Genomic DNA, 15,190 nt, shown 5'->3' with positions numbered 1-15,190 from the left:
TTGACTTTGCAGAGACGACCCACACCCGCGCCCACAGATTTGGCCAACACACTGGCCAGCCAACGATTCAAGTTGTTGAGGTTTGAGGATATTTTTAAGATGAGTGTGTGGGGATGGCTATAATTGTGTGTGATAGTGATAGAAAAAGATATTTTTTAAAAAATTAAATAAAATTTGATTACAAAAAGTTATTAACGTGACTGCAAAAGAGCAAGAGAGAAAAGTCAATTTCTAGTGACTACGAAAAATAAAAAAACTAGCTCCAAATAAAATTTCTCAAAATTATATTTGAAGTAGACAGGTGGGTGGCTCAACATGTAAAATAAAAGGATAAAAAATTGTAAATAAAAAATTATTAGTTAGCGATTGACAATTATAGTTTAATTTTTATTTTTTAAAATAATATTTGTTAACTTAGATATAGACAAAAAAAAAAATATAAGATATAAAAAATATTTTAAATTTTTATACTTTCCAATGTGTTTGTTAAAGTGGCATTTGAAAAAAAAATCATATAACTTCTTATCTGAATTTTTCTATATATGTTTATCTCATTCTCTCAAATCTCAAGATAAATATATATTAATTCTTACAGATAAAAAAAAATGACGTTTGTATATTACATTTTAAAAAATTTAACAAAATAAATTCATAAAATTTTAAAATGCTTTATAATCTTATATTGACTATTTCATACCTTGATCTAAAAAGTATTTTAACTTTATTTTGATATAACTTTATCTGATTTATCTTAACAAATAATAGTTTAGTACAAAAGTTAAACAAATACCTATAAAATTTCATCGCTCTCCCCCTTCTCAAGCTACTGCTCGAAATGATATCCGAGAGGGACAAAATTTGTTTATTATTGTTGCAATTCGAAGCCCTGACCCCGATCCTAAGCAAAGAAGAGAGCCTAGACAATATCTCTAAATACATAAACGCCACGTGCATAAATATTGTTGATCACAAAAGTCTAGACAGTGTGGAGTTGAAATCGAATGAAAAATAATATATCAGACCGGAAAATGAAGGAAATTTTGAATGAGAAAGGAGAAGGACTGGATTTAGTAAGCAGCAACAGAAACTGAATGGAATTCCAAGAATGCTGATCCATAGTTATATCCACACATAAATTTGCAAGTACACATGCAAGCTCAAATGCAAATCCGCACAAAAGTATAGATAACAAGCTAGTTGTATGTTCAAACCACTATTCTTTACACTCCATATTTTAAAAACCTAGGCGCTCATGCGCAACTTAGTTCACGGACGCATCTCGTTCCCAGAATAGCAATCCGAGGGCTGAAGTGCCTAGTTCAATTACTGAATGAATGATGCATGGCTAACTATATCAAGAATGCACACTGCAACAATCACCTTTGATAACCTGGTGGAGGGTATGCTGGTGGAGGTGGATACCCGACAGTGGGAGGATATGGCTGATCGAGGCGTGACATCTGCTGGACAGGCGGCACAGCCATTGCAGGTTGTGGCCCGAATTTACCATCTCTTTTGTCCATTTCGATCTTGTGTTGTGTCTGCAATGCTCCACGTTAATACGAATTAAGAAAAAAAGAAAGACTGCTGGTTTTTAATTCAAACGCATTTAAGTTGCAGCACTGAATATGACACTTTTCACAACGGATGGTAATTCGCAATTCATAAAATTCACTTTGTTTCAGTTTGCAGTGTTCTATTTTCATACCTGCATACATGCACAAACCCTGCAAAACAGATTCGAACAACGAAAATCAGTTAGGATGATCTCATAATCACTTCAACTGTGAATAATCAATGATCAAGCTAAGACGGGATTCTCACGTGCAATAAACCATATCAGACAAACAAGACAGTAGTTGAGAAGCCTCTTGAATTTCCTCGCTTCCAACAATCATTGCAACAATGGAAAAGATGCATGCAATTTGTTGAAGACATAACATGAAACCCTACATATCACAAAAAAAAAGCTTGTTGACGCTACAAAAGCATGTTTAACATGCAGGATAACTGTAATTAATTGATACAGGGCAGGGGAAAGCAAGAGAGAGTACAATAATGCAATTGTCACACTGTGTTGTCTGTATGTTGAACTCATCTTGCAACAGAAATCGGGTTGATGCTACAGAATTTCCAAAGCACAAGAAAACCTGTAAAAGTTGAAATAACGTTAGAGCCAATAGAAGCGCAAACAGAACTACTCTGTGCGGACTCAAAATGAAATAATAATTTATTTCTCAATGTCAACAAGTAAAAAGGTGAAACCAACAAATTGCCTGTTGAACAAAGAACATTCCCAAGCAAGAAAGCAATAATATGGAGATGAAACTTAAGTAATGATAAAAAAAAACTCAAACAACTATTATACCTCAGTGCCAAGGCAAAACTCTGGGCATCGACTTTCTCCACACCGACCGCTGCAGGGCATATATCCAGCACAGCAAGTGTACCTATGATTGGCGAGAGAAAAATACTAGAACCACAAGGTCATTTCATATCAAATTATTACACAAATGTCAATTACCTTGACATATCACCATAAAGGGCTCGCTTGCGGAGGAGGTACGAGACACATGGACCACTGGAATGAAGAAGGACGCAAATTATTTCTAGTACAAGGAAAAAAAATAATGATAACATGGTAAGTATAATTAGATAACTCACGAATGTACGCAAGTTCCAAGTTCGAACTATGACAAGAAACCAGGATGGAAGATTCTTGGTTTCCTTTACAACATAATCAAGTCATTTCCATAGAGCAGGGATACAATAGCTGCTATCTGGCAAGAATGACTCAAAGGTTTTGGGAGCAATATAGAGTTCAAACCGTTTTGAAAATCCAAAAAGCTTAAAACTCAACAACTCCAAAGAGAAGAAAGATGTGTATCTCAATGCCTAAAAGTTGGATATATTCTGCTTATGTTAGGATTGCAATGGCCCCAATTTTTGTCAACACGAGATGCTATCCATACGGTATAAATCAAACTATAAAAGTCAAAAAACAATAAAAAACAGGCTATTGATTTATCTTTCAGATCATTTATGTAATAGACAGTTATTAAGTTCCCTATAACAAATGACTTATTTTCCAAACAAACATGTGTTCTTTACAAGATTCCCCTCCTCACTGCAATCAAATCGTGGCGCTGCCATTGGGCTCGTCAACTGTAACGGGGCCATGAAATGGTACCTAGTTTCATCTGACATATTTTAGAGGGAATCACTTTTTGGTGACACTTTGTATTCTTCCTGATAGTGTGTAATTTATCAAGAGAGTCATTTTTGCACACATTTGGTTGGATGTCTGGAGTGAGTTGAACTGGTGAAGTGAGATTGGCTGCACTAACACAAGGCTTAAAGACTTCCATTACATGGAAATGAACAGTAAAAAATTAAACCTGATGAGATGAAACAAGGAATATACTTCAAAATGGCAATGTGGCTGTCAGAAACTGGAAGTTGCACTAATTAAAGAAGAGAACAGATTTTGCCTAAGACATTGTCCATTAAAAGATGATGTAAACAACAATAAGAAGGTGACATTCCAGTCAAAAGGGTAATACTATGATAGAACCTTTCTTGTTTGATTGAATTCAAACTCTTACAGTAGCTTCAGTAATGGAAAATAGCAAGGACAAGAAAGAAAACAAAAGAAATCAGGCCTATTCAAGAGGGCCTCACTCTCCAACGATTTCTTCAACAAATTTTCCACACCTTCTCTCTCCTCCACTCTTCCCTTTTATATCTCTCCCCTATTCTGTTTCAGCCACGTAAAATAATATTCTCCTCTAACCAACTTCTGACTGTTTTGCCCCTAACCCAATTTCCTTGGCTGCCCTTATCGCTTCTCTCCTTTTACGTGTTTGATAGGTAAGACTAATGAGAGTCCTAACAATACTCCCGCCCACAAGTTTCACCTTGTCCTCAAGGTGAAATTCTGGAAATTGATGTAGGATCTGCTGATAGGGTTCCCAAGTGGCCTCTAGGGGTGGCAACCCCTTCCATTGTATCAGAACCTCAAGGCTCCGTAGATTTTTTCCCCGGCCTGGCCTTACCCCCAACAAGAATTCTGGTTGTACCTTCAATTCCAACTCAGCTGTTAGCTGGTCGGGAAAGTCAGCTATTTCCTGCACTGCTCCCTCCGCTTTGCAAAGCTGGGAGACATGGAATACCGGATGGATGGCACACGAAGGTGGTAAGGACAGCTTGTAGGCCACCTTCCTGATCCTTTGCTCTACTACGTAAGGCCCGTAGAACTTAGGAGACAGCTTCTCATTCATCCGAACAGCCAATGTCTTCTGCCGGTAGGGACGAAGTTTAACATAAACCAGGTCACCCACCTTAAATTCCACATCCCTCCTTTTTTTATCGGCTGTCTTCTTCATCCTCGCTTGTGCGCGCAATAGTAGGGACTGCAGCTCCTCCAAAACAGAATCTCGTTCCATCAATTGCTTTTCAATCATCAACACAGCTGTGGTGCCTTTCTCGAACCTCAAAAGTAGGGGAGGTTCACGCCCATAAACTATCTGGAATGGGGGCAATTTCGATGAGACATGGAAGGAAGTGTTATACCAATATTCCGCCCAGGGTAGCCAGCTGCACCATGCCTTGGGCTTGGAGGAGGAAAAGCATCGAATGTAGGTCTCCAAAGTGCGATTTAGGACCTCCGTTTGGCCATCGGACTGCGGGTGGTAGGCTGTACTTCTTCTCAATTTAGTGCCTTGCAACCTGAATAACTCCTCCCAAAAATGGCTAACAAAAATTTTATCTCTATCGGAAACTAAAGAACTTGGAACCCCATGTAATCGGACTATCTCTTTCACAAAAATCCCAGCAACGCTAGCTGCTGTAAAAGGGTGTTTCAAGGCAATAAAGTGTCCGTACTTACTTAGGCGGTCCACAACCACCAGGATAGTATCCATCCCAGCTAACTTAGGCAAAACTTCGACGAAATCCATGGACACATCTTCCCAAACTCAACTAGGAACCGGAAGTGGCTGCAGCAGTCCACCAGGTGATAGAGCCTCATATTTATGCTGCTGGCACACTTGACACTGCTGAACATATTGTTGAATGTCTCTCTTCATGCCCACCCAATACACATTGGCGGCTACCCTCTTATAAGTCTTGAGGAAGCCGGAATGACCCCCAACCAGTCCATCATGGCCTTCCTTCAGCATTAACGGAATTAATTCCGACCCTTTAGGAAGATACAATCTGCCCTTGAATAGCAGATGGCCATCCACCAGCGCATAGTGGGTTTTGCTGGAAGGATTTTCCTCCAGCTCTCTAACAATTTGTTGGAGTGTAGCATCTCCTTTCACCTCCTCTTTGAGTTGGTCTAGCTGCACTATTTGGGGAATGGAAAGGGCCATCAAAGTGGCAGAAGAAGGGAGGCGTGATAGAGCATCGGCTGCTCGATTCTCCAATCCAGAATGATATTGAATCTCAAAGTCGTACCCCATCAGCTTCATGACCCATTTTTGACACTCCAGGCTAACCATCCGCTGCTCCATAAGAAATTTAAGGCTTCGCTGATCCGTTCTGATAACAAACTTGCGCCCAAGTAGGTAATGTCGCCATTTTCTCACTGCAAATACTATTGCCATCAATTCCCGCTCATACACCGATCTCACTCGACCAGTGGGGCTTAGGGAATGACTGAAAAAAGCAATTGGGCGTTGCTGCTGCATCAACACAGCCCCTAATCCCTGCCCTGATGCATCAGTTTCAACCATGAATTCTTTTGAAAAATCCGGCAAAGCCAACACGGGCAGATTGGTCATTGCCCATTTGAGGGATTGAAAAGCTTGCTCCGCCACTTCATCCCAAAAAAAATTACCCTTTCGGAGGCGGGTGGTCAATGGCCGTGACACCTTCCCATAATCCTTCACAAATCTCCAATAATACCCCGTAAGACCCAAGAATCCTCGAAGCTCACGTAAAGATTTGGGGCTGGGCCATTCCATCACCGCCTTAACCTTAGAGCTATCTGCAGCCACCCCATCTTGAGTGATGACGTGCCCCAAATACTCAATCTCCCGCTACCCAAACTGACACTTCTTCGCATTGGTGTACAACCGGTGGACTGTTAGGAGCCCCAACACACATCTCAAGTGTTTTTTATGTTCAGCCATATCCTTACTGTAAATCAGAATGTCGTCAAAAAATACTAACACGAAGCTCCTTAAATGCTTAAAGACCTCGTTCATCAACGATTGGAACATAGCGAGGGCGTTCGTTAGCCCAAACGGCATAACCAAAAATTCATAATGCCCCTCATGTGTGCGGAATGCAGTCTTAGGAACGTCATTAGGTGCTACTCGGATTTGATGATATCCTGATTTCAAATCCAACTTGGAAAAAATAGCAACCCCATTCAACTCATCCAAAAGTTCTTCAACAACTGGAATTGGAAATCTATCAGGAACGGTTACCTTGTTTAAAACTCTGTAGTCAACACAAAATCTCCAGCCACCATCTTTCTTCCTGACCAGCAACACCAGGCTGGAAAACGGACTCACACTTGGTCGAATCAGTCCAGCTGTCAACATTTCTCGAACCAGCCTTTCAATTTCGTTTTTCTGAAGATAGGGGTACCAGTAGGGCCGCACATTCACAGGTGACACTCCCAGCTGCAATGTAATCATGTGATCCCGCCTCCGGTGTGGGGGAAGCCCACACGGTTCCGCAAAGACATGTCCGAATTCTGCTAAAAGCTCCTGCAAGCTGCCAGGAACAGCCCAACCAGCAACTTCCTCTTGAGTAGTTAAACTCCCCAATTCCAACAGCACCCCTTCTCCACCCTTTCTAAATGCCCTGATCATTGACTTCAATGTTACCAAAGTTTTGCTAAGGCTAGGATCCATATACAGTGTGATAGTAGTCCCCCTTGCTCTAAACTTCATGACTAATGAGCCCCAATCCACTTGTGTTTCCCCGAGAGTGGCCAACCACTTCATTCCAAGGATAACGTCCGAGCTCCCTAGCTCCAATGGCAAGAAATCTTCCACTACTTCCACATTTTGCAACGTTAAGGTTACCCCTCTACAACTCCAGCCCCCTGGACAGCCATGCCCGACCCCATGATCACACCATAGCCCCTCGTTTGCGACCTGGTCAGTCCTAGTTTCTGCACCAAATCTGAAGCTATAAAGTTATGAGAAGCCCCACTGTCAATGAGAACCACCACCTCCTGGCCTCCTATTTTTCCCTCGATCTTCATGGTTTGTGGAGGGGTTAAACCAACTACCGAGTTGATGGACAACTCCACTACCGCTCCTGTTTTGACGATTTCACCTTCCTCCCCTGAATTCTTCCATGTTTCAACTTCACCTATATCTTCCTCTTCCTCTTCCCCTTCTTGAATTACCATCACCTGCAGCTCCTTGTTCTTACATCTATGCCCAATCATATATTTCTCGTCACAACGGAAACACAACCCCTTAGCTCGTTTAGCTTGTAGTTCACTCTCGCTTAACCGTTTAAATGGGGAATTGTTCCACTTGCCGGTATTAAGTGGCCGGTGAGAGGAACAGGGAATGGTGGTAGTCAATCGGGGTGACGCCGCTGGGGAAGGAGAGAGCCGCACTCGTTGGTGGTTGGCGACTGGAATTGCAGGGGCCTGTGACCGGGCTGCGCCTGGACTGGAATGGCCCCCTCGCACCACCAGATTCCTTTCCTCAATTCGTTGGGCTAGGTCCATCATCTCCTCCAGCCCAATTGGCCTCAAAATTCTCATCTCCGCCCTTATGTCGGCCTTCAATCCATTTATAAAATGGCCTTCTAGCAGCGCCTCTGGCATGTCCTCAAGAGGAGCAGCCAAGGTCTCGAAACAGAGGCGATAATCCTTGACGGACCCCCACTGCCGGAGCGCCAGGAATCGTTCTTCCATCGTGCCTTCCTGCATGGGCCTGAACCTATTCCTTATCATCGCCTTAAGCTCCTCCCAGCTTCTCACCCGTCGCCTTCGCTGTTCCCACTGGAACCAAGCAAGAGCTGCTCCTTCAAAGCAAAGAGCAGCGGAGTCCAACTTCTCCGCATCCGATAGCTAATTCCCGGCAAAGTACCGCTCAGCCCGAAACACCCAACCATCTGGGTCGTCACCCTCAAATATTGGCATCTCCAGGCGTCGGACCCTTCCATCAAACCTCCCATATGGATCGAACTCACCTCCAGCTTCCCTCTGCCGATTTCCCAGCTCCGGCGTGGCCTCCCCAATGAGTGTCGAACCCACCGGTATGTGCTCGCCCGACTGTTTCCCCTTCCTCCCTTTCTCCTGGTCCTCCCATCTCTCCATCAGCAAGCCAAATTGTTCCATCATCGTCACCATGTTTTTCTCAATGCTCTGCACCCTCTAGAATTCTTTTTTCATGGATTCTAATCCCATCTGTAGTCCCTCCATCTTCCCTTCAATCTGCTGTTGATAATTCTCCATCCTTCCCTCCAGATCCCCCACTCTCTCCGAGACGGTCACCCCCATGGAACGTTGCTCTGATACCAGATTGATAGAACATTTCTTGTTTGATTGAATTCAAACTCTTACAGTAGCTTCAGGAATGGAAAATAGCAAGGACAAGAAAGAAAACAAAAGAAATCAAGCCTATTCGAGAGGGCCTCACTCTCCAACGATTTCTTCAACAAATTTTCCACACCTTCTCTCTCCTCCACTCTTCCCTTTTATATCTCTCCCCTATTCTGTTTCAGCCACGTAAAATAATATTCTCCTCTAACCAACTTCTGACTGTTTTGCCCCTAACCCAATTTCCTTGGCTGCCCTTATCGCTTCTCTCCTTTTACGTGATTGATAGGTAAGACTAATGGGAGTCCTAACACACTAGAACAAGAGCAAGACCATGACGAGTGCCAGACAAAGCAACAATGCGGTAAAAAATAATGCAGTTACTTGCATCTAAATCAAAGGTGAAATTATAATAGAGCCATTTTCAAAAAAGGACTCGTGTAATCCATGCAAAATATGAAGTTCGGCACTTGTTGGACTGACATGGTTGACTCCTAAAAACAAGTTCTTCCAAAACTGTAAGAGGTCCCAAATAGATGTCCTATGCAAGATTGAGCCACATTGGATGTTCAAAATGCTAATTAATTGAATACAATGAGAATGAATGCCCTCCATAGAAGATAAAGCAAAATTCAAGGGCTATGTTTAGAGCAAGATCCATAAAGCAAAGGAAAAGGACGGGGGAAAATAGGAAGAACAAGATAGGGGGGAAAACAAACCAATTTCCTAGAAAAAGAAAAGGAAGAAATTGAAGTTAAATTTATTTATTCTTCTGGTTGAGTTAAAATGAGAATAAAATGAATGAATAAATAAATAGTAGCCAATGAATTATTGTATGATTTGAGATAGTGTTGAAGGTATTCCTCTTATGACAGCCAGTACCAAGCCTTAATAAGTGTGTGTGAGTTGGGAGGAACAAGATTGTGTTAACTGCCTGATAGCCTAAGTAAAAATTGTTGGATTATTTCAACATGAATTCTAGATAAAATATTATTTTGTCAGGGCAAACACAGTATCACTCTACTACAGTGAAAAATCGGCAAGGGTTGTTGCACCAACATCAAAATGTAATGATAAATTCACAAGGGTTCCCACAATTCTACGGACAAATATGGCCAGAGAAGTTAGTCCAAGATCAAAGGCTAAAGTTTGAACTATGGAATGACAGAACTTTGACAGAAAAATCTATGGAGGTGGCAGACATCATTATAAAGAGAAAAACTACTATTACTTGCCTTCAAGAACCAAGAGACTGTGAGGACTATTATGAATATAATTTCAAAGGAGGAGGTGGTGAATGTGAGAAGGTTGAGAAATAGGATTAGTATTGTTGAAGTTTTGCATGGAGTATATTCTAGAAGATCAGAAAGAATCAGAAGAAACCAGATTGATGATATAACCGGAAACAAGTTAGTTAGATAAGTTCTAAACTAATTAAGTCGGTTATAAAAGGGTAGAAAAGACATTGTGCTGTTTTTTAATTACCCTTTGTAATTTCCGCCCAACCCTCTCTAAATAGATAGATAGGCAGACTGGAATGATTATTATGATCATTCAGTTTTTTACTCTTTCTGAATACGAGAATTGCTGGGAGAGGAAAGGCTTGAAGAAAGGAAGTTCTTTGTAATCTTGGTTTAAGGTAGTGTACTCGTGTGATAGAGAGAGGAGAGGGTTTCTTGTGGGTTTCTTGTGTACTGATTTTTTCATTGGATTTCTAGTGGATTGCTCTCGGACTGCGGCTGGATGTACGACTGATTTCAATCAGTTCGAACCAGGATAAATCCTTGTCTCTTCTTGTGGTCTGGTTGCCTTTCTCCTTATTATCTTACTGTTTTCATTTTCTGTTGTTTGTGTTATATCCAAGAGAGTGTGTTGGTGAGATTGGCATTGAATTGAGAAGACCCTAGTGCTCCTAATCTTAACAAGTATAGTTGAAGTTGTTCTCAAAGAAGAAACTTTAAATATTGTCAGTAGATATGCACTAGTAACGGGATTGGGAAAGAGAAAATTTTGAAAAGATTCAGAAAGATTATTGCAAGGAATGCCTAGAAAGAGAAGATCATTACAGGAAGCAACAAAAAGTTGTCATGTAGGTGGAGAAGTGAATGGAATGGATGTAAAGATGTGCATGAAGGTTATGGCTTTAGAGAAAGAAATAAAAAGAGTAGGTATTTTAGATTTCACCACAACATATAATCTCATTATATGTAATACCATGTCTGACAAAAGAAATAAACATTTAATCACATATAAAAATAGCTTAACAATTACCCAAATAGATTAATAAGCCCAAAAAAGAAAAAAGAAATAATTAAAAAATTACCCAAATAGACTACTTTGTTATGAGATTAAAGAATCACATGTAAGAATTGTAAAGTTATAAAACAGAGTGCCTAACCACTCCATATGGATTTATGTCCTTGATATTGATATCAAAACATAGATGAGAAGGATGACAGAACAAGAAGCCCAATAATTAAATGGTGGAATTTAGAAAATGAAAACAAGTCATTTTCAAGGGGAAAAAAAAAAAGATTTGGAGGAAGAGATTGGATTCTAAATATGTGAGCCTAATACAATGTGGATTGATATGTTACAATCATTTGAAATAAGACAAGAACCATTTTAGGAGAGTTGAAAAGAAAAGCTTCAAATAATACGAAATCATGATAGTGGAAGTATAAGAATGGATCAAGACCAATAAAGATTGCTCCAAGACTTTACATGCATGTCGTAATAAGGAAGGTATGAAAATGAATATTTAAACTAAAAAGAAAGCAAACTCAAAATCTAATAAATTTGGTATCACCGTCTTATCACAAAAGATAGAAAAGAGATATATATCAACTGGCTAAAATAAGAGAGAAACATGGAATTTGAGCCAAGCCAAGTGAAGTGCATAGAAACGAAAAATGAAGAAGTGTTGGTAAAATAGGGGTGCAATTAAAGAAAGACAGAATGAGTATTTCTAGAAACTATTCAATAAATGCGAGAAACAAATGTCATATTGAAACATCTAAGCAATTCTGAGGAAGATAGGACCAGATAATATCTCCATAAAAACACGGAAACACATGGAAGAAAAAGGCATTTTATGATTAACAAAATTATTTAACATGATCCTTCAATCAAAGAAGACATTTAATGAGTAGAAAGAACACTATAATGTTCATTTACAAGAATAAAGGAAATGATCAAAAGTGTGAATATTACAAAGAGATTAAGATAATGAGCCACTCTATAAACTTTGAGAGATGATGATCGAGCAAGTGTTAAAAAGAAGATCTTTGAAAGTCAATTTGGTTTCACACCTCATAGATCAACAGTGGAACTACCTACTTACTAGGGTGCCTAATGAAAAAGTCTAAACATAAATTAAAGGATTTGCACATGGTGTTTATAGACTTAAAGCATGCTTATGGTATAGTACTCAAAAAAGTCTTGTTGAGGGTTTTAGAAAAGAATAAGTCCAAGGTGTTTTATATATAGGTCATAAAAGACATATATGATTAAGCAAAAACATGTATTAAGACTCCTGAAAGAGAGACCAAGCCTTTTTTTAATCATGATTAAACTACATTAAGGATACATATTAAGCCCTTATCTCTTTGCTCTTGTGATGAATGAAATCACACAGCACACTCAAAAAAAAAAACTACCTGTGTGTTATTTGGAGATGATATCTCTTTGCTCTTGTGATGAATGAACTCACACAGCACATTAAAAAAAAAAAAAAAAAAGTGTCTTGGTGTGTGTTATTTGCAGATGATATTGCTTTGGTAGATTAGACAAAAGAATGAGAGAGAGAATACTAAGCTTGAATTATAAAGAGAGACACAACTTAGGATCCAATAGCTTTAAGTTGAGAATGTCGAAAATTGAATATATAGAATGCAATTTTAGTAAAAATATAAGTCTAATTAATGAAATAAGACCTGAATATGAAGTTATACCTAGAAAATTAAATCTAGTTATTTTGGATCAATTATTCAAAAGGAATAAGAGATTATTGAGAGTGCTGATCTCATAATTAAAGCAAAATGGTTCAAGTGGAGAAATTCATCCAACATTTTATGTGATCACAAAATCCCGTTAAAGTTGGAAATAAAACTTTATCGAACGGGTACAAGACCATTTTTATTATAAGGCACGAAGTGTTGGCCAATTAAGTACCAACAAGTGCAAAACAAGAATGTATCTGCCATGAGGATATTACAATGGATATGAAGTCATACAAGAAAAAAATAAAATTAGAAATGAGATTTTTGTAATAAGATAGGAGTGGCTCCTATTGAAGCGTGACAAAGATGGTTTGGATATATGAGAAAAAGAGAAATAAACGCATTTAAGAAGAGTGGATGAATGGAAAAGTGTGTAGATGAAGAGATAGAGGAAGACCAAAGAGAACTCAGCAAAGAAAAACCTTAAATATGGCATAGGATATAATGTAAAATATGACCATTGATAAAAATAATTGGAGAGCCAGAATTCCAGTAACTGATGTCACCCATACGCTTAAAGGCTTGTGATAATGATGATGGTGATTAGACATGGAACTTGGAAAAACCTTCACTTTCTTTTAATTTTTACTTTATTTGACAAAACATAGTTCCAAGAATAGCATTAAAGTCCTCTAAAAACGATTAAAAAAATTCATGGAGTTGAATAATAAAGATTTCCTTTAGGAAATAGAGGAATTTACTTATTATGTAAGTACATGAACCAGACAAACAACACATCGTGACCATACCAAGTTACAAAGAGCAAAAAAATGGAATTTAAAATTCCAGAATATTTTATCAATTGAACGAGACAAAATCTAGTTGTAGAAACGAGAATGCCCTGAACAAGAATTTTCTTCCTTTTGATTTTGTTTGGGAAAGCTTAGTATTGGAATGGGATGGAATGAAATAGAAATTAGTAGAAGAACGGAATGTAAAGTTTCGTTTGGGAGAGTAAGGGATAGAAAGTAATAAAAAAATATTTCTTCTTACTTGGGAGAGCAACTAAAATGGATGCAGTGAAAGGGTATTAACCAGAAAATGACCATTATACCCTTTTAAAAAAAAGGTACAGTGTGATTAAGTCAGGGGAAAATTTGAACTTTTACAAAACTATTAAGATTTATATTGTCAAAACTCGAGGTCAGTTTTTCATCGATCCCTTTTCCCCAATTTAGGAGAGACAAAAATAAGGCCTTGGATGAAAATGGATAGAAAACCCATCCCATTCCATTACTAATGTCTCTCCGAAACAAGGATATCTCTCTTCCATCTATTTCCATTCCATCCCCCATCCCAAACGCACTGTTCAGACAGTAAAAAGTATAAAAAAAAGGAACTGCCACCTTAAACCAGAGATTACAACCCGCGGAAGCTTAGAGGTGAATCACTACTAACATTTCAATATAATCACATTCAAGAGATAACCGTTTCACGCAAAACTCTATTTGATAATTTAGTCACTAGCCGAGCTCGCATCTCAAATATAAGAACGAGAACAGACTTAAGTGTAGGAAGATCATTTCCAATTCCGAAATTATCTTCATGCTTAAGTTAATATCTTAATTAACGATGGATTTCAACACATAAATCAACAAGATAGATTCCCACTCTACTCTAATCATATTCGTAGATCGCATAAAAAGTCAACAGCAGTAAACCGATATTCACAAAACGAGATCTAAGAAGCAGGCCAAATAAAAATCTCAGAAGAGGATCAGACCACTTACCACCAGAACGCAACGCAGCAATCTGCACGGAGGAAAATCACAAAATCAACAACACGACTAAAGAACAGACATCTACATCAATCTATGTATCTATATAAAGGGAAATCAAGTGAAAAGGAGAGAATGCGGAGAATACAGGGAGTGTCGGTCTTAATAGTTCCTATGAGATCGGAGTGCCAGAGGTTCCGGTAGTTCTGGCGGAGCTGCATCTTCTCCACATGCTCCTGCGACGCCATCGACATCTTTCCAAGCCTCCGCTCCCTCTCTCTCTCTCTCGCTCTCCCTCTCTCTGAAACTGAGATTCGAGGGCTTATTTATTAGCAGGCTGAAGTCGGAGGTGGTTGGGAGGCCTTTCTTCAACAACGAGAAACGCGTCGACTTGCTTCTGACGAAGACTTGTTTGGCTTAGCGAATACGAGAAGACTTGGAAGAAGATGACGACTGACTTTTTCGGATTTGAAAATTTCTTATTTATTTTCAGGACAGGTTGGAAATGATATAAATCGAAGTGTGAGCCCCCTTAGAATAATTATAAATTGTCGGGGTCGTGCCGTCGTGCTGGCCCCCGTGGAAAAACTCTTCCCGAGGGTTTCTCTCCGATTTAAAAATACGGTAACCCATGTTCGATGTTTCTGTTCAAAATTTTAAAATAAATAATTTTAAAAAATATAAATATTTTTTTACTTATCAACTTTAATTTCTATAAGAAAAGAATGATTATATGATTCATACAAGACATTGATCAAAATATACTTCTCTTTATCTTATATACTCTTTCATAGAGATTGACTTAAGTATTAAAAGATCTCCGTGACAATATTATTGACTATTGATCATCTTCTATTTTATAGATCTCTTGGAAATTAGATATTAGAAACGAATATTCTCCTATAATTATAAATTTATTATTGTATCTTACAAATTTATCATTAGGTGAC

General features: G+C 38.8%; 1 protein-coding gene across 1 annotated transcript; it reads right to left on the bottom strand.

The window, feature by feature from the left end:
* Positions 1 to 1,066: 1,066 nt before the first annotated feature.
* LOC127813017 (uncharacterized) lies at positions 1,067 to 14,697 on the bottom strand. Its single transcript, XM_052353680.1, has 8 exons — positions 14,389 to 14,697; positions 14,253 to 14,274; positions 2,525 to 2,581; positions 2,369 to 2,450; positions 2,055 to 2,150; positions 1,825 to 1,949; positions 1,709 to 1,727; positions 1,067 to 1,541 (listed from the first exon to the last, which is right to left on the bottom strand). The coding sequence occupies exons 1-8, from the start codon at positions 14,492 to 14,494 to the stop codon at positions 1,377 to 1,379; spliced, it is 672 nt and encodes a 223-aa protein (XP_052209640.1). The 5' UTR covers positions 14,495 to 14,697; the 3' UTR covers positions 1,067 to 1,376.
* Between the last annotated feature and the right edge of the window lie 493 nt (positions 14,698 to 15,190).

Source organism: Diospyros lotus, chromosome 11 (assembly GCF_014633365.1).
Source record: "Diospyros lotus cultivar Yz01 chromosome 11, ASM1463336v1, whole genome shotgun sequence".
Classification (NCBI taxonomy): domain Eukaryota; kingdom Viridiplantae; phylum Streptophyta; class Magnoliopsida; order Ericales; family Ebenaceae; genus Diospyros; species Diospyros lotus.
This window is presented reverse-complemented; position numbering and strand designations above follow the sequence as displayed.